Below are 20812 nucleotides of genomic sequence, written 5' to 3'. Positions count from 1 at the left end.
TATAGAGTATCGCAATACTTTTCTGGGTATCGTTTCGCACTCAAAATTCTGGTATCGGTGCAACCCTACTGGAGGCATGGACGAGCTGGAAGAACATGAATATGCATAGATGGCGAGTCAACTTTATGACTGTGGAATTTAATAGGCATGGGGAGGAACAATATAGAGATAATTGTAATGTAGTATAATAGCAGCATATACACTCACCGGCCACTTTATTAGGTACACCATGCTAGTAACGGGTTGGACCCCCTTTTGCCTTCAGAACTGCCTCAATTCTTCATGGCATAGATTCAACAAGGTGCTGGAAGCATTCCTCAGAGATTTTGGTCCATATTGACATGATGGCATCACACAGTTGCCGCAGATTTGTCGGCTGCACATCCATGATGCGAATCTCCCGTTCCACCACATCCCAAAGATGCTCTATTGGATTGAGATCTGGTGACTGTGGAGGCCATTTGAGTACAGTGAACTCATTGTCATGTTCAAGAAACCAGTCTGAGATGATTCCAGCTTTATGACATGGCGCATTATCCTGCTGAAAGTAGCCATCAGATATTGGGTACATTGTGGTCATAAAGGGATGGACATGGTCAGCAACAATACTCAGGTAGGCTGTGGCGTTGCAACGATGCTCAATTGGTACCAAGGGGCCCAAAGAGTGCCAAGAAAATATTCCCCACACCATGACACCACCACCACCAGCCTGAACCGTTGATACAAGGCAGGATGGATCCATGCTTTCATGTTGTTGACGCCAAATTCTGACCCTACCATCCGAATGTCGCAGCACAAATCGAGACTCATCAGACCAGGCAACGTTTTTCCAATCTTCTACTGTCCAATTTCGATGAGCTTGTGCAAATTGTAGCCTCAGTTTCCTGTTCTTAACTGAAAGGAGTGGCACCCGGTGTGGTCTTCTGCTGCTGTAGCCCATCTGCCTCAAAGTTCGACGTACTGTGCGTTCAGAGATGCTCTTCTGCCTACCTTGGATGTAACGGGTGGCGATTTGAGTCACTGTTGCCTTTCTATCAGCTCGAAACAGTCTGCCCATTCTCCTCTGACCTCTGGCATCAACAAGGCATTTCCGCCCACAGAACTGCCGCTCACTGGATGTTTTTTCTTTTTCGGACCATTCTCTGTAAACCCTAGAGATGGTTGTGCGTGAAAATCCCAGTAGATCAGCAGTTTCTGAAATACTCAGACCAGCCCCTCTGGCACCAACAACCATGCCACGTTCAAAGGCACTCATATCACCTTTCTTCCCCATACTGATGCTCGGTTTGAACTGCAGGAGATTGTCTTGACCATGTCTACATGCCTAAATGCACTGAGTTGCCACCATGTGATTGGCTGATTAGAAATTAAGTGTTAATGAGCAGTTGGACAGGTGTACCTAATAAAGTGGCCGGTGAGTGTATGTTTCATTAGTGTGGGTTAGTTTAACTGACAGGTTTCCTTTAAACTTGGGACAACCACTGTTTATTCATGAGGCTAAGCTTACCCGAACACTCAATTATAATGCCCCCTTCCATTGTCTTTACTCTTCTTACATGTTGCTCATGGAAAGCATTGACCTCTAAATATATAACATGTTACTACTTAGGTCAGTCACGGATCTGCTGTGTTTGTATAGAGCAGTGATGGTGAACCTTTTGGAGACCGAGTGCCCAAGCTACAACCAAAACTCACTTGTATGTCACAAAGTGTCAACATGACATTTAAGCAGTAACTTATTGATCCCTGTTGTGTCACAGGTTTTAATAGTATTGGTGTCCTGAGTTCACCAAAACAATAGAAAGAGAAATTTGGATTGTAGCTTCCCTCCAGGGTCCCCTGAAGAAGAAGAATCAGGGGACCCAGAGCAGGAGCTCCAATGACAATCCATCTGTATCCACACCTTCTCGCTCCTCCTGTAGTCCTGGCAGCCAAATATGTATGTTAAAATGGCGCTGAGCATGGCGCGTCCTGGAATATATTGGACCACAGGAGAAAGCCTTGAGTCCTATCTGGCAAACTATGTGTTGGGATGAAGGCCTGGATGCCCACAGAAAGGGCTCTGAGTGCCACCTCTGGCACCCGTGCCATAGGTTCGCCACCACTGGTATAGAGGTTACAGTTAAGGTCAGTGATTGCCAACTTTGAAAAGCACATAATGTAGTTTTCTTTAAAGATGTATTCATATTATAAGAATGGGAGTCCTTTTTCTCAAGAGCTGAATCCTGCATCTCTCTCTCTCTCTCTGCAGTTATGGAACCCTGGAGAGTTGGGCCCAGCATTAATTGGATACTATACACAGCACTCAAAATACATACAATACCCAAAAAAGATCTTTAATAAAATTAACTCCACTTAACACCAATCGATAATCCTAATCTTGAACCGATATGTGTCAAATAAACAATGCCATCATTTCTCTTGGTCCATCCTGTGCCAGTGGAAGAGCTTTCGCAATGTGCTGAAAGACCACTGAAATATCTTCTTTCGAGGAAATGTTCAGAACACATAACAATAAATTGTTAAAAATGTGAACTGGTAAACAAATTAATATAGTGTTTTTAATATATAATTGTATATTAATATAAATTTTGTAATGTATTAAATACTTCATTTAACATAAAAACATAATAAACGTTGAATTCCTCAGCAGAAAACTTCCTTCAAAATATTAATTTTATTTACTGGTGAATAAGGCCTACCAGAAAGCATTGTGTTTTTTTGTTTTGTTTTACCGAGCAGGATATGCGTCTGAAACAGACTTGGCAAAATTCAAGGTAACTTGATGGTATTCGACATGGGGGAAAAAAAAGCAGATCCTTGCTGACAGGGCAAACTATGAATCAATTATTGCATTATAACAACTATAACAAGTCCGGTTTATTGGAGGGCCCTACAAATTACATAGAAAATAATGAAATGCAACAGAAAAAAAAATCAAATCAACAGCAATTGAAAATTTTGGAGTGTTTTAAAAAAATTCGATTTAGAAGTTGCTATTCTTTCAGTAATTAAATTTGTCATGAATTTGCAAGACAAATGGACAGTGTGATTAATAGGTTTACATCCAGCTCCGAGCATGACAATGTAGTTGCATAAATGTCTGGACTGTATTAATGAAAAATATATTATGATGAGTAATAATTCTATAGATGTGACCCAGATAAGAAAAAAAATCCTGCTTTATTCTCTAAACAGTAACACTCTTGTACACAGACATTATGAGGTGCACTTAGTCTTAAAAGGAGATCTACAGTCAGATTTATAAGGTCTAAATCAGACTGAATCCACATGGCACTCTGATGGAGGATCTAGCCGTGTAATAATGTTTTATAGTCCTTTTTCTTATTTAAAAAAAAAAAAAAAAAAAAAACTTAAAAAAAATGTGGAAATGAGCTGCAAGTGCTTCAGGGGGCGTCACCAAAGCCCTTTTAGTGAAAAATGAATCACCAACAATATACATAGATCTTCAAAATACATGTAATTTTCCAGTGACTCCTCTTTAATGAGAGTAAACTGCAATACCAGGTCCCAGCCCATTACAAGGAGTGGCGCTATTGCCTTTCTTACATATTATCTGTGGATTCCCACTGCTGGTTACTAAATGCATAGGAGCAACAGTAATAGATGCTTTAAATGAGGGGTCCCATCAGAGCCAAAAAAACCCATTTCCATTGGGAACCTCTGACACTGATTTGCACACAGCTTTAGGCAGTGTGCTTCACCTGGGCCGGAACAAGGACGAAGTACTTGGCCGGGTAGAGAAGGGGTGAGCAGCGCTTAACTCTGCCCTCTTCATAGGCAACTGAGGGCCTCTAATCGGGGCAGCAATAGGACAGCGCAGTGAGACATGACAGGGAGGGCCAGAGCAGAAGCATCCAGAAAATAAATAGGGAACCTAAGGCTCTATGATTACTTATGGAGCAGAGATCCCCATTATTTCCAGTTGGAGTATCTGTATTCTGGGCAGCCTTACAACTTTATTACCGCTGCTTGCAAAGGGAATGTTTGCAAAAATGAAGATGCTTCATAAAAAGATAAATTTCTTCATGAAGAGACCAGAAAAAGACCTCGCCGATACTGCTCTGGTCAGACTTGATATATTTATAACTTATCTTAAACATTAATGGAAATGAGTGGCACTATGTGGTTTCGGGAAGCAGTGCCAGCACAGCCGTGTGGCACACAGAGCAGACATCCCCATCTCCCTGGGGACATATGTATGCGTGCTGCCAGGACCAGCCTCTTTGATAACTAGCTATGCTGAATTACTCAAACGCTATCAAATGTTATTAAAACCTCATCAAGGGGAGAAATCAAATCACTTATTAAACGCTACAATTATTGTAAAGCGAGCGGTTTAAATGAGAGGAGGAGATAATGACATTACTGGCGCAACTTAAAGAAATTCTCCACGGTACTATCCCGAGATATTCTCTTGGCCTGAAATTTATGTAAATTGAATTCATTCATAATTAGTTATTACCAGTCAAGTAAAAAGAAAGAAAGAAAGAAAAAAAAAAAGTGTTTCCTAAAACAATTAGTTCTTAAAGGCAATGCTTTTTAATTGGAAACGGTCTTTGTTTATGGGGAATTTTTTTTTCATCTGGTCAGCAAAATAATGTTCGATTTTGTGGTTTTTTGTTTTTTTTTTTAGTGTTCTGGGAACTACTAGGACATAAAGCTTTAAAATAAACTGAACGGGCCAAAAAGTCAAATAAACCTTCCCAAAGAGAACCTAATCAATAACTTAATGTGGGATTATATGTCACGTTTACGGTTGGGGTCTGTGTACATTCCCCGGTCACATAATCACAGAGTGCAAACATCCGGTGTGTGTGCACAGGACAGACGTGCTACTGCATTTTGGCTGAAGTGGGTTCTGCTCCTTTCATTCCGGAGGTCACGTCCCTTATGAACAGCTGTAAACAGATCTGTATTGGTAACACAGGAAGTCAAACTTTCCAGCTTTCAATTTTAACACAATCTTTAGGTAATAATCAAAAAACAAAGACTCCACATCTACAAAGTTTCCATTTTTTTCATCACATATCTGGCAGAACACCTACATTTATATGACTTACCGTATTTTTTGGACTACAAGGCGCACTAAAAATCCTTTGATTTTCTCAGAAATCAAAGGTGCGCCTTATAGTCCAGTGCGCCTTATATATGAACTGTACTTACAAACAACAGCTGCCTTGATCTGTGCACAGCTCTGCCACCTGCTGGTCATTCATCCTTATAATCAGGTGCGCCTTATACTCCGAAGCGCCTTATATATGAACCTAGACGTTTTAGCAGGCATTTATTGATGGTGCGCCTTATACTCCGGTGCCCCTTATAGTCCGAAAAATACTGTTCATTCAAATTCAACTTAAGAACAAACCTACAGAACCTATCCTGTACGTAACCCGGGGACTGCCTGTACCTTCATTATAAGGCATTGGAGTCACAGAAACAATGCAGCAGAGTGAGTCAGACGTGTTTCTGTAACTTCACAAGTTTAGTCACAAAAATAGCTAAATCACAATAATCTTTCAGTTATAAAAAAAAATGTAGATTTTTATTTTAGCCAAAATCACTCAGCCTTGTTCTCTAATGTAGTAACTCTCCAATTGACATGTCTTCTTATGTGCAGGCAGTCCCTGAGTTACGTACAGGATAGGTTCTTCAGGTTTGTTCTTAAGTTGAATTTGTATGCAAGTCAGAACTGTATGTTTTTATAATATATAGGACAATTATTTTTGAAAATTGGATTTTCAAAACTTTGAGCTGTCATGGGAACAAGGATTATCAATAAGACTTCATTACAGACGCCTTACAGCTGGCCTTATTTGGGGACTGACTGTATAGACAGGAAGTCAATTTAGATATATTGTTTCCTGTCCACACATAAGGTGTCAGTTAGTGGTCCATTGACAACAAAAATATTTACACAGATTGGAGCCCACAGCAGCCAATCCACTGCAAGCAAAAAACAAAAAAAAATTTTGACTTATTCAGAATTTTAATTCTATTGCAACCATTGCACATATTGAGAAAGCTGGGTGATCAAAACCCATCCAATTACCTTTAAATCTTTTTTTTTTTCTGCCAACAATCTGACAATTTCACATTCAAGGATTTATTTTTAGGGAGTGATAATCATTAAAACAAGCCTCGAGCCAATACAGTAAAAGTCTAATAATCCAAGGGTTCAGGTAGGTGATAAATTATATGTGGTAAACAGCAGAATGAGCAACAGCAAACAGTAGTAGGTCCTATTACACTAAAAGATACTCACATTATAGCACATACATACATACATACATACATATACACACACACACAGGAGGAAACCACTAATCCGGACTGTTATCTATCCTATGCAAGTTCATTAATTCCTGGACATCATTATTTCCCAGTTCTATCGAAAATTCATTAGCATAAAGTACTCTAGATATTCATATTTTCCCACCAGCCACAGGACCTGATGCCTCCATTGAAGCATTAATCAATTTATATGCCAAAAACCCACCACACTAGTATATTAATCCTCCAGGGACACTCCCGCTGATGAGGAAGAGCCTCAATCACGAGCCTTGTGCTCTGGTTACATTATACCACTGCTTGCTATATTATGGATATCCAATACCGCCCATTACAGACAATTGGAAAATAAATCACTATATCGACATATGTCTTCATTATAACATTTAGAAGCTAGGGAGGAATTTTATTACATCCTCCTCTATATTGAGGTTTTGGCAATTCACAAAAGACAATGATATCATGCCGCCCTATATAACATTTGAGATGAACTTACCAAGAAACTCCCAAATGCGGAATTAAAAATTGCGGCAGCCTGTGGGAAAATAAAAAGAGAGATTAAGAACTAGCCTACTAATCCCATAGCATATTGCATTTATCATACATAGTACAGGTATGACAAAAGTAAAGGGACAAGTAAAGACTTAAAACATGCATGACAAGGTTTGATACATTGTTAAAGGGAATCTGTCAGCAGATATGACCATACAAAGCTGCTGGCAGGCCTGGTGATCTGTGTATTCTTACCTCTGTGTGTGGTGTTAGTAGTGACAGGACTGAAAAGTGAAGTTATAATCCAGCTCTGCAACTTTTACAAGTGCTCTGACAGGTCTTTGATCCTGAAGAGCTTTTGGCTCTCTGCATTGTGCTATTCCACAGACCCTTTCCTCTGCTGAGCTGTTTAAGGATTTTGATTGGATACTTACAGCAGTCATTCATAGCAGAGGGGAGGGGCTGTGGAAGAGTTCAGTCCAGAGCACTTGCAAGAGCTGCAAAAAGTTCCCTTTTCACTGTCCTGCTGCTATTTATCATACATTTGTGTATGTTGTTAGTAGTCTGCAGCTTATCCTAGGGCTCAGGGTGGGTTATTCATCCTGAAGAGCTTTCTGATCTCCGTAGTGTGCTTCTCCACAGCCTCTCCCCTCTGTTGAAAGTAGTGCTAACAGGATTTTTGGTTGGATACTTACAGCAGTCACTCAGAGCAGAGGGGAGGGTTCATTGCAGAAAGCGCTTCAAGTTGAAATTGAAAAACCCGTCCAGAGCACTTGAAAAATCTGAATCCCTGGATAAAAAAAAAAAGTCACCTTTCACAGTCCTGCTGCTACTTACTACACACAAAGGTAAAATGATAACTCACTTCTCCAGGGCCTATATCTAGCACTATCAGCAGCTAAATTGTTGCGCATATGATAATGGGATGGGTTTGGTATCACAGCTCATCTACATTCACGTAAACAGTGTTATTTTGCAATATTAATATTATGGTTGCATAAAGTTGTAAATGTGACTTAAAAAATAAAAGAATTACATTAATTATTACACTGCCATACTGATCTTTTTATTTTGCACAGCCTCACAATCCATAAACCTGTGTGCATCTCTAGCCCTAGGCAGTCAATGGTCCTTCAGCTGCTAAAGGAATATCAACATGCCCCGACAACCCCTGACAATGCATGCTTGGAGATTTGCTTGCATGTTGCTAAGGAACAGCAGCATCATCTAACACAAGAAACATAGGTTCTGCTTAAGTTTGGTAACTGGGAACTAAAGAGCAATCATGACTTTATTATCTTTAGTTCACAAGAGAAAGGGATATTTCTGGAGTTTTATGACCCTGCCTTGGCAAAATAATGGCTGACTTTTTTTTTTTTTTTTTAAATGATTGAACTTTACGATACAAATCATTACTACAAGAGCAATTGTGCATTGGTTTCTGTGCTGAAACAATACAGGACTTGAGAATTTTCGATGTTACCTAATGTTTTGGAATTTGCTGATTATTTGCTGCCCCTCATGACACCTTACAGATAATTAAGTTTCAACAGTGAAGAAAATTATTATTTTTTTCTTAATGTTGAATCCCCCAGAGTAAATGTGACCATCTAGTGAGAAAATGCTAATACAGTGAAAATTAAATATTTTTTAAACTTCTAGAAAAAATTAACATAACACATAATAAAGCTAAGTAAGTTTATCATTGCCTTTATCATAGTGACCCAAAGAATAATGAGGAGGTGAAATGCACAGTAAAAGCCGTAAAAACAAAGCCGTGGGAAAATGGCACAATTGTGTTTTCCACTACATTACACAGTATATTAAATTGTGCCATTAGAAAGTTGAATATGTTCCATGGAAAACAAACCCTCATACAGCATTCTAAACCAGAGAAAAAAAAAACCGTTGTGGCTTCTGGAATTTGCAGTACAGGCGGTCCCCTACTTAAGAACACGCGACTTACAGACGACCCCTAGTTACAAACAGACATCTGGATGTTGGTAATTTACTGTACTTTATTTAGCCTTAGGGTACAATAAAACAGATATAACAGTTACCACGTGTCTGCAATGAAGCTTTATTGTTAATCCTGGTTCTGACAACAGTCCAGTGTTTTTAAAATCCAATTGTCACAGAGACCAAAAAAAATTTGGATGGGGTTACAATTATAAAATTATAAGACTTACATACAAATTCAACTTAAGAACAAACCTACAGAACCTATCTTGTATGTAACCTGGGGACTGTCTGGAGGGACTGTGTTATAGCGGTGTTTAAATCTTATAGTAGATGTGCAGCCAATGAATGTGCATTTTTACATATTTGGTGGCTTTGTGGTAATATGGCTCTTCCCTCTAGGGGGGAGGTGGGGCAAAGTTTTATGGACCCTAGAGGACAAGAAAATTTTGCGGCTACTAGGGTCTATAGGGCTATATATGTCCTAACAGCACATAGCACATGTATAAATGTCAGCACAGTGTCCCACTTCAAAACAGCTTTATTTCCAGGAGAAAATCCCCTTTAAAGGAAACCTACCACTTAAAAGTGGTAGTTCTAACCCACAGATACATGGCACCAGCACAAAAATTGCAGATTTTTACTTTATATTAAAATACGTTTCGGCGCACCAGAGTATGGCATAGCACGTGCGTGCGCCTTATTCGGAAGTGCCGGAGAGCCAGTGACGTCACTGTCACTCGTACCTGCGCAACTTCACACGAGGAAACAGGCCGTGTGAAACATAGTTTTACTATGACATCAAATAAAACTCTTGCATGTCATGAAAAAAACAAGAGTAAAATTAGTTATGATATGTAAAGCAGTTCCGTTGTTTTAAAAAAAAAAAAGAGCAGAACAGAAATGCAAAAATTTGCCCAGAAACCAATGACCCTCATTCACAAAAGGGTTAATTTGGGATGATTGAGGGTGTGTCCACAGTGCAACATTGTTGTTGACAAATCTGACCACTATGTATACATACCTACATTGGGAACGGATTTACCAAAAACGGTTTGTTATTTCATTTGATTCAATCTCCTTCATATAAAAAACCTGTAATTGGTAAAACTTCCACTAGGGGGCAGCTTTACTGTAGGTCTGTGAGTGTAAGAGGTCCTGGTTTCTTTTAGGTCTGTATTGTTGTCCTCATGTAACCTTATCATTAATCAGAAACTTAATATACACAATGTATATAATGTGCCTCAGACACATTGTAACCCTGCATGCACATACACAAGCCCAAGTATAGCTGTATCTCTTGCCTTGAAAGACCAATCTACTTTTACAATATCTAACATTATTAACAGTAGATAAATATTCAAATAGCGTCAACATACTCCTGAGCGTTGTACAGATCATGGGGCACATACAAACAAGACATTACACAGAAATAACAGTCGGATGGAATAAAAGGAAATGAATACATTAAAGGGGTTTCCCACAAAAGAAAATTCTCTCATCTCAATCCCCTAGTGATGTTAACAAAATAAAGATCATTTTAACCCCTTACTTTACAATGTTACTCAGTGTTATTGCTGTTTAGCCCCCATCTCTCCCTCCGCTGCTCAGTGCAAAATCCCAGGGTGTGGGCGGGGCCTCTCTAAGCAGACACATTACTGTATTATCCATCTAGTTCTATGGGGTGACAATGTGGTTACATTATCAGGGTACAAGGGGTATATACACTTTCATCTGACTTCTGACATTGTACTAACACAATGACACATAGAAAGAGATACGAGACAGATCAGAGATGATTACACAGAGGCTGATAGACCCCTACAATGTTACACTCTGAGCACTGCTACATCTCACAGACATGTGCCTGCCTCCACCTTCCCCCAGGTCACTTATCTCCTTGTAGTTTGTGATTTGCAGCCTCTCTCTCCTCATGATCTCCTGGCAGCAAGTGTCAGTGTGAGCTCTGTGTAGGGGGCGTGGGTACAGACAGAAATCCCAGCAGCACAATCTCACACAAAAATCAAAGATGGCTGCCGACCCCAAGTGAGAAGTTACTGGGTTGTGTTTAGGGGCAACTGAAATTGTGTACAGCAGGACTGATAGAGACAGGTTGGAGATATATCTGTGAAATGCTGTATTTTTGTTAATAACAGTGAATGAGAGAATGTGTTATTTTGTTATCCGGAGTACACATAAGAAACTTGTCTTCGTGGAAATAACCCTTTGAAAGACATCTACGATGAGGTTTACTCATGGTAGATGTCTGAACTTACCTGCTCATCATTTATTCTAGTGGATGGGTTAGGTTACAAAACAGTTTTATAAAAAAATATGTTAATGAGCCGCAGATCCTCCCACTACATCATCAGAGAAACTCTAGGCACTGCCGTCCACCATTGGATTATGTATGCATGTCCCCGTCCCCCAGCTATGTACTCCACAAGTCACTCATGCCAATGTCACAATCAATGGGTGGGATGAGGCAGCCAGGATACATATTTGGATGGCGGAGCCTAGAGGTGTGCCGTGGCTCATTAATATATTATTTTTAAAAAATGGTCTACCCTACCCTAATCTGGGGGTCCCAGGTAAGGGACATCCATCTTTTTTGGACATCCATCATCAGTAAACCTGATGGAAGATATCCCTTTAAGTTCTAAGCAGGGTTATGTTGCTTTCAAAAAAAAAAAAAAAAAAAAAAAAAAAAAAGTGCAATCATTAAAAATATGATAGCTTTATCTGCCTCAAATTATACAATGATGAAAACAGCTGTCATCTGTGTGATTGTAGGCATGTATAGCGTATAGAGCTAGATTGACATGATTTGACCGGATATATATGGGTTCTTATAATATGGCAATTTTGGCCATTACTATACTTTGTGGTTTAGAATAACCTTTAAAACCATGATCTACAGGAGACAGCTGCAGGCGGCTGTTATCAGTATACCCACAGTATGCGCTTTCCACAACACCATCCTACACCTTATATATTCTGTAGGTGCGTCTTGTGCTATTCTAGCTCATCTACATTAACAACAGAATAAAAAACTACTCCAGAAATTATATCCGCACAATTGAATATTGTGTCACTCCTCTTTACCGAAATGAAGTTGTCATTGAGGAAGTGCGCCTTAATAAAAAGGCAGTCAAGACATTGACGAATGGGAATGACACGGAGGAGAGGGTGTAAGCAGGACAATATGAGCATGTTACCCGCCTGCAGCCTATTTGTCACCGACTATACTGAATGCCTTAGTCCTCTCATAAGGGGACTATTATTCTCAAATTTAGTTATTATACTACAGTTATTTGGACATATATTATGAAGATGATGACATTTAATAAAAGAATTCTTCGGCGAGCACTCCTTTTACATAAAGTTCACACTATGCCTCTCTACAATTCTTAAGGGTGAAAGGGATATTGCAAGCAAGACCGTCTGAAATACACCCGGGCCTTTAACAAGACTGTTTAAATGCATACAAAAAAAATCTAGGAACACTGTGACCCACAAAGATGGAGGGAATAGTTAAATAAAAGTAGCCATAACCCAAAAGTGCCTATAAAACACAAGCTAATGTGCAACAATGACACATGTATGGCCGCTCCACACAAGTACACAAAGAACAGCTTCATACACTATTCCTACATGAATGTTACAACGACACGACCGATACATGGTAAGCCATCGTCATGCATTTAACATTTTATAGAAAAAAATGGGACATCAATGCAGCATGTTGAGGACATCCTCAAGCATGACTCGTCTCTCCCCCTGTGACTACTTGCTAGTTACTTGTATACAGCATTTAATTTTTTTTCAGCATGATTCTAAATCTTCTACAATATAGAATGATCATATTGCGGTTTATGGGTTGTGGTTTGAGGTACCCCACAAGTTTGCAAGTCAATTATGGTTTCCCTAATCCTGACATATTGTCATTTTGATTAGTAATGATAATTGGCTGCCTATAACGTCATCACACTCTGTAGCTCTGCACAATATTTGCAAATGAGTATGGTTGTTAGGAAATTGTTCAAGAATGTTAGTTGGAGCACGGATTGGAACGGTACCATGTATCTAGTTAGTGATCAGGCATCACTGCCCTGTTCTCTAAAAGATATGTGCTCTGGAATGATAAGACTTAAAAATGTGTGCACAATTTTAGGGACCTGCCAGGCAAATTTAGGCTCAAATATACGGCCTAGTATGATCCACTTCCCCAATTGTTATGGACTATAGAAAAACTACAGGATGACTCGACTCTGGGTCTGAATGAAGTAAAAGTCATTGAAGCCACAATATGTCAACGAGTCGTGAACTGGAAGAAAAGGACTTGTCCTAATTGTGTAATATGTTCATCAACATCCAGTCCAACGTCTATAGTAAAACCACTTGATATTTCTGGAATCTTAGACTGAAACAGACCAGAAAACAGAGCTAAAAAAAAACAGATTTCAACTGTTCTATTATCCATTACATTTCATATTAGAATATTTGTAACATTTTTAAAAAGGAATATTATGAAACACACACAGGGAGAAATTAGTAAAGTTTAAAACACATGTCTTAAAATATCCTCTAGCCTCCCATATCTACTAAGAGACTCTAGCTACTCAGTAGATGCAGATGCAATCTCCACCAGGTCCGACCTGTATTCCCCACAGATTTGCTGTAAATGCAGCAAGCAGGGTCCAAAGTGGTGTGCAGGGTGATAAACGCTCCTTGTGGCCAGAAAACTGCTGCCCCCCCCCACCCAAAGATCTTAAATGGCTTGTTGGGTCATTGTGTATGAAATCTCAACTACAGCTTCCAGCACCATCGCATTGGTTCTGGTAGTAATTGTTTACAGCCCTTCTTGAATTTTGGAAACATGAAGTGTTTTGCAACTCTGCCACCCACGACAAGCTACTTTTCAGACTGCAACATAGGAAATGTTGAAATCTTTTTGTTTTCCTACTTCAAAAAGTTGTACAGGGCAGAGGAAGCCTGAATGTTTACTTTGTGGGTTAGTTTGTCTCAAGCAACATTTCAGTCTATTTGTCCATCAACGGCAAAAAGGCTCACAAGGGACAGAGAGCGCTTAGTAATAAATCTGACTTAAATCAGACAAAGAAAACCCTTTTTAAAATGTCTGGTATCCAACCCTGGGTGATAAATATAATGGCCCAGGATTTGCCATTTACCATTCCTAGACTTCTGTTGATCAGGACTGTCTGACTATACAGAAACACTCAGATATATATATATATACGGTAGCTCTTCCAATCTGGGTTCTAGGAAAGCTGTGTGACAAGTCCAGCATCAGCTACAATTAGGTTGTAGTGTTGTACTCCCTTATTACCCATGTAAATGATTAGTATAACTCATCACATGGTAAGCAGGCCCCGGCTACCTAAATGTCTATTTACAGACACGCTCCTAAGATGCTGACAGGAGGAAATCTCTCCGCTGGTTCACTGACATCTCTTTGTAGACCTGGGATTTTTTTTTTCCTTTTTAAGGCCTTTTGCCCTTTCAATCATGAAGTATATTACTATACTGTCAGGAAAAAGCAGAGCTGAACAACGGGGAGCCCAGCTGGGATAGGAAGAGGGCAGGAGGCTCATGCATTAACATAATAATCCAGCTGCGCTCCCATAGGCCCTTAGGGCAGACAGCATATTAGGTAGGCCTCCTGCGCAGACCCTAGCGGAAGCTGCCTGTCAACCCCTGGCAGTTATGGACTGCTCAATAGCACGAGCTGCATCCACAGCCAAACGCACAATTACTTTGCTGATAAATACAGGAATCCATTCTTTTATGTCTGTTTTGTGTATTTCTTTCACTTGACCTAATACTTCTGGATAAATGGCATTGTGCTTGATAGCAAATTTGTTGATCCTTTTAAGCAGGTCTCCTCCTTTCTCTCATGTAATAAACCTCTGAAGGACACTTACCTTTGGTACATGGGCCCATAGGATAAACATTGTGAAAGGCAATATTTACAAAAAAAAAAAATAAAAAAAAGTTTAAAACGCGTCTAATCCTCTGAAAGATGCGGTTTTTTACCTAATGACAGAAAATGGCTTAGATTATTCCACAAAACTGAACCAAAATTCATGTGCATTTTCATAACTTTTGGAACTTGGCCCTTTCACCCTTTTGCAAAGAGGTTGTAAAATATGCTAATGAGCTACAAGTGCTTGGAGGTGTGTAATTAAAACATGTTTTTTAAGGCAATTATACCACTAGAAAGGCAAAAAAGGTGTGGCTGCCAGATAGAGGCAAGTTTCGAAACATACGCAAATGCACACTAATTTAGGTTCCGTTTTGTGGAATAAACTAAGCCATTTTCTGAGATTAGAAAAAGGAGACCATAAAAATCTATTACAAGGCCAGATCCCGCACCAGGGTGCAAAGAGGATTCAGTCCCTGATGCTGCAGTGTTAATTAAGGTATTAAGCAGACTGTAGATTTCCTTTAAAGGGGTTTTCCACGAACAAAAGTCAGGCCCTATATACATGGGATAGGGCCTTACTTGCTGATCAGTGGGAAGTCTCAGTGCTGAGACTCCCACAAATCACGAAAACGAGGGGTCTGATAGGATCCCACGTACCTCCATCGGACCCCTGATTTCCGTGATCTGTAGGGGTCTCAACACCTGGACCCCCACTGATCAGAAAGTCCTATCCAATGGATAGGGCCTAACTTTTTCCGTGGGAAAACCTCTTTAAGGCTACATTCACACCACCGTTGCCCGACGTACCATAGCATGGCGTGCACACGGCAGTGCCGGGGGGGGGGGGGGGAGGGGGAGAGGAGGGGGAGAGCGCCACTCACCCCCGCCGTTCTCCATAGGAGTATACGGCACACAGTGCTGTATTCCGTAGAAAGATAGGACATGTCCCATCTTTCTACGGAGTACGGAAGGGTACAGTGCCGCATGTGTGCGAGTCCATAGCGGTGTATGGGGGACAAATATCGGCCATATATACGTCGCCTGTATATACGTCCCCCATATGTTCGTGCAAATATAGCCTAAGAGGGTATAGACTCAGCAACTGAGCCCACTCCAGAGAGTATAGACGACGGCTGTATGAAACAGCAGACACCCAATGCTTGCTAACACGCCTTGACCATTTAAAGTTTAAAAAAAAAAAAAAATTGTCAAAAAAATGTATTTAAATCACCCAACTGTAATGAAAATATAATTACACAAAATCATGGTAGGTATACTAGCATCCCAAAATGCACAATCACAGCCTGCAAGAAAATGATGCAAATGTGATTTTTTTTTTCAGCTTCTTGTTACATTGCATGGAGTATTAAATACCGCCGCTAGGAAGTAAAATTCATTGTAAAAGTTGTGGCTTTTGGAGTTGAGCAAGTTAAAAAAAATAAAACCACAGAAATGCTGCACCCATATAACCCGACAACTCCACCGCTTCTACCTGAGAAACCGCTGCTATCTTCTCTCCAGGGTCTCTGGCTGTGACCGACAACCGGAAACTCGGTCCTGATCTTTCGATCAGCACAGGATCAAGAGAAACTACGGAAACCCCAAAAGATGACGTTGCATACTTGGGGCCAGTGCCCGCTGGTGTCTTTACTCAGTAGTTGGCGGTTGGGGACGAGTTCATCAAAAAGATAACAAAAAAATAGCCCAAATCAGATGGTTTTGGATGAGTGATCTGCTATGTTTGTGACTGTCCTAAAGGGTGTGATATGGTAAGATATAATCCCACTGAAGGAATTCAATATCACTAGCATTAGTTAATCTCTCCTAGTTCCAGAGGAGACCATACATATTAGTCTAAAGATGAAGGATTTCCACCAAAAAGTGACCACAGTGACCAAAGTCACCAAAGTGACAGATATGCAATGATCATCTGGAAAGAAGTTTTACATTTTCATCTACACAGTCTTACACGGGAATCTGAGCATCCCAGTCCCACTACAGCCACATATAAAATTAATTCATACAGGGATCAGTTCAATGTTAGGAAAGTCCCTGGAGTGGCTATCTAGTCACATTAGGAATATGAGCACGATTCCTAATTGACAAGTCAGTTTGGGATCATTGGCATCCAATTATTAGAAGACACCAATAATTATGTGTGACCAGAGTGGGTAGCACAGCAAAGACTATGGACAGGATGAGAAGAATCATATTATCACGCAGCCATCACATACATGACATATTGTTGCAATTTTAAAATACATTTACCAATTGACAAAAAAAGCTTGAGTTGTATTCTCACGCATGTCCCAATAAGAAGTGTCATGGATTTTTTTTCTGTGTGATAATAATAGATGTGACACAAATTACGTGCCCATAAGTAATTCTCAGGTACCTTTGATCTGCAACCCTGAACGAATTCAGTTGCCTTCCGTAGCTGGCCTCTGGGACTCGCTCAGAATCAGACATCTGGCTACTTTGCTGTTTTAGACTAATCCAGCCCCAAAGGATTATGGAAAAAGAAATGACATAGAGACAAGAGGGCCCTAACAAAAGAAGGGTATGTTAGCAGGGCTCACGAGAAAAATTGTTAACCCGCTCAGCGTATGGGAGAAGTGGATGAACAATTTGCTGTGACCCGAGTCACGCCAAACAACATCTCACTGTTCAAACACGTATGCGATCCTCGGCAGTCGTGCCTCTCGGCTGTACAGAGTAGCCGGTGATCAGCAGCGCTTCATTATTCCATTAGCTTTGAGAAAAATCTAAATAATTCCCATCAAACGGAATACGGACAAATTTGTAGAACATTTCTTGCTTGTTACGATTACTTTCTGCCCTAAAGTGTTAATTGTCATAGAAATCACAGAAAAGCGCAATTAGTTTTGTGCTACAGAGATATCACTAGAAGGCAGGAGACTGCTGTGGATTACAAGGCTCCTTGCTACATCATATAACTATTTTATAGACTATGTATTATATACAGGCAGTCCCCGGGTTACGTACAGGATAGGTTCTGCAGGTTTGTTCTCAAGTTGAATTTCTTTGTAAGTCAGAACTGTATATTTTATAATTACAACCCCATCCAAAACTTTGTTGGTCTCCGGGACAATTGAATTTTAAAATTCTTCGGTTGTCGTAAGAACCAGGATTAACAATAAAGCTTAATTGCAGACACCTTTGATAATGGTTACAGACGTCATTGTAGCCTGGGACTAAAGTACTGTAAGTTACCAATTACCAGAGTTCCGTTTGTAACTAGGGATTGTCTGCAAGTCGTGTGTTTTTATTCCCACAAAGACAAGTTCCTTAAATGTACTCATGATAACAAAATAACACATTCTCTAATTTGTGGTTATTAACAAAAATACATCATTTCATAGAAGTGCAACCTGTCTCTATCAGTGTAATTTCAGTTGCCCCTCGATACAACCCTGTAACTTCTGACTTGAAGGGGTATTCCCATCTGGGCATTTACATTTAATTAAATTCATTTACCATATGTAAACATTTCTTCCATTGGATGTAAATAAAAAAAAATGTTCCTGTGTGAAGATAATTTCTCATAAATGGAGTCATGTTGTCCCTTAGAAACCAGATAGCTTCCTCGGATACGACCACGTCACTCTCTGGCAGCGGTGGCCAGACTTGCGTTATAAAGTCCTGCCGGACCACCAGGATTCAGCAATCATTACCACAGGACGGCTTTGCGACATGTAGTAACTACCGGATATTTCATATACAGTAACCTCTTGTTTCTTTGTGCACCCACTCCAGCAGAGGTGGCCGTATCCGAGGAAGCTTTCTCGTTTCTAAGGGACAACATGGTTACATTTATGAGAAATTATCTTCACACAGGAACCTTTTTTTTTAATAACATCTAATTGAAAAAATGTTTACATATGGCAGATTAATGAAACTGAATGTGAATGCCCAGACGAGAATACCCCTTTAAGGTCAGGGAAGCCATCTTGTGTTTGCAAACAAGCCGGCTCTAAAAGACGAGGGGAGTCTTTACGTGAACGAGGGGAGTCTGTTCCAGCATGGGAGAGGGAGGTGCTGCAATGGATAAAGACTGCTACTTTTTCCACTGTATTACTCTTCATTAACAAGCTGCAAAATTGCCATGGATAAACAAGCAAGGAGTTGAAGGAGAAGAATATGGGACCTATCCAGCACCTAACAATTAAGGCATATCCTATAATTGACCTCATCTTGCATTAGCATACCATCACATGGACAGATAAAAAACCTAGCATCTAAGTTTGGCAAATGTCAGTGTAAATATCTTTTCCTCTATATTTTTTTTTTTAAATAAAGAGACGAAGTATTTGGATAAGGTATTTGAGAAGTAATCTAATTCATCCCCATTCATTAAAGGAAACCTACCACTTGATCCTGGCCGAAATGACCTCCTCACCACTGATCCCAGGACATATTTTGTTTAGGGACAGTGGTTAAGAGCCCAGAGGGTGGTGTGAGGATGTCATTTCGGCCGGGATACAGTGGTAGGTTTCTTTAAAGTAAGAAGTTTGTTTTCCCCCATGGAAAGCCTGCATGGTACAGTCCAAACAGGTAGTGAAAAATCATCTCTTGGAGATAAACCTCAGGAATTATCAGATGGAAAAAAATAACTAGGCGGGAGAATAATAAAGGAATACATAATATAAAAAACTGTTCTTCTTTAAAAGACCGACTGAATTTCACTTAATATGCATTTCACATAAGATAAAACAAGAATCTGATATCATGGGATAGTGGATAGTATAAGAGAAAAATATATATATTTAACCCACTTACCTCATTACCACCAACCGCTTTGGTCAAAATGACTGCTGAAGATACTGGCGGGGGCATACAGCTCACTGTCTGTAGACTGCAACAAAACAACTCCAGTTAGATAAAGGAAATTAAATGCACTGCTCAAAAAATAAAGGGAACACTCAAACAACACATCCTAGATCTGAATGAATGAAATATTCTCACTGAACCTCATCGAGACGTTGTAGGGAGGTCATACAGGCACGTGGAGGCCACACATAATACTTGGCCTCATTTTATCTTCTTTTACAGACATCAAAGATGGATCAGCCTGCAGTGTGTTTTTACACTTTAATTTTGTGTGCGAATCCAAATCCAGGCCTCCATAGCTTAACAAATATAATTTCCATTGATGATTTTTTTTGTGATTTTGTTGTCAGCACATTCAACTTTGTACAGAACATTCAGCTCAGTGTTCCCTTTAATGTTTTTTGAGCAGTGTACTTATTCAACACAGAAAATACATAAAAAGATGTTTGTGTTATTGTACATAAGGATATTATAATAAAAATAAATATGGGAATGTATAAAATAACATGTCATGGGATAGATTTCAGTGGTTACATACCATCTATATGCGGCCCTCCACTCTAACCAACAGAATGTACCATGCTGGAGGGAAGAGGTAAACAGGGCTAAGAAGGGTAAAAAGAGTACCAAATCTAACTACAACATAAAAGGGGTCGTCTAGGGCAAGATGATCCTGTCAATTAGCATGGGGTGCCATAAATCTGCTTCCCTTTTTTTTTTTTCATAACAAGTCAGAATCGAGAAGAAACATACGTGCAATAACCTAGTTTCATAGGCAAAAGCGCTGCCTTAACTGGGGCATGAGGCTGCACATGGGTAAAGCACCCAGGAAATTTTATTTTCATCCAGGCATAAAAAACACTACGTTTTGATTCACCATAAATCTTTATCAAGCATTTGTGATGAATCGAAATGTCATTTTTTTTTATGCCTGGATGAAAATAAAGATTTTTGGAATCTAATTTCCCAGGTCCTGTGGTTTCCTCCATTGATGGTATTCGTTTTGGGGTTCGAGCACTTGAACCTGGAGCTGCAGGCGCCGACTTTACAAATCGTCTAATAGGACTTGGATTGCTATCTGAGTTTTTCTTTTTTACTGCACATGGGTAAAGCGCTATTGTAAGAAGATTTGATGCAGAGGCTCAACCTTGTTTTTCTGCCACCGAAAGAAGGGACCGTTTTGAATCAGATGTCAAGGCAGACAAAAAAAAAAAAAAAGTTTTCAAAATCAGATCCTAAATCCACGGTGCA

At 39.8% G+C, this 20812-nt stretch overlaps 1 protein-coding gene across 1 annotated transcript in view; it reads right to left on the bottom strand.

Annotated features, from left to right (window-relative positions):
* The window catches only part of SLC10A7 (solute carrier family 10 member 7), a 107496-nt gene that overhangs the window by 66821 nt on the left and 19863 nt on the right, over window positions 1-20812 (bottom strand). Inside the window, exons 4-5 of the mRNA XM_072121752.1 lie at window positions 19511-19586; window positions 6809-6847 (exon numbers count right to left, since the gene is read on the bottom strand). Of these exons, the coding sequence (XP_071977853.1) occupies window positions 6809-6847; window positions 19511-19586 (115 nt within the window). The remainder of the gene's footprint in view (window positions 1-6808; window positions 6848-19510; window positions 19587-20812) is intronic.

The sequence above is a fragment of the Engystomops pustulosus genome, chromosome 1, assembly GCF_040894005.1.
Source record: "Engystomops pustulosus chromosome 1, aEngPut4.maternal, whole genome shotgun sequence".
Lineage (NCBI taxonomy): Eukaryota > Metazoa > Chordata > Amphibia > Anura > Leptodactylidae > Engystomops > Engystomops pustulosus.
The sequence above is the reverse complement of the archived record's forward strand: the minus strand, read 5'-3'. Positions and strand labels throughout refer to the sequence as shown.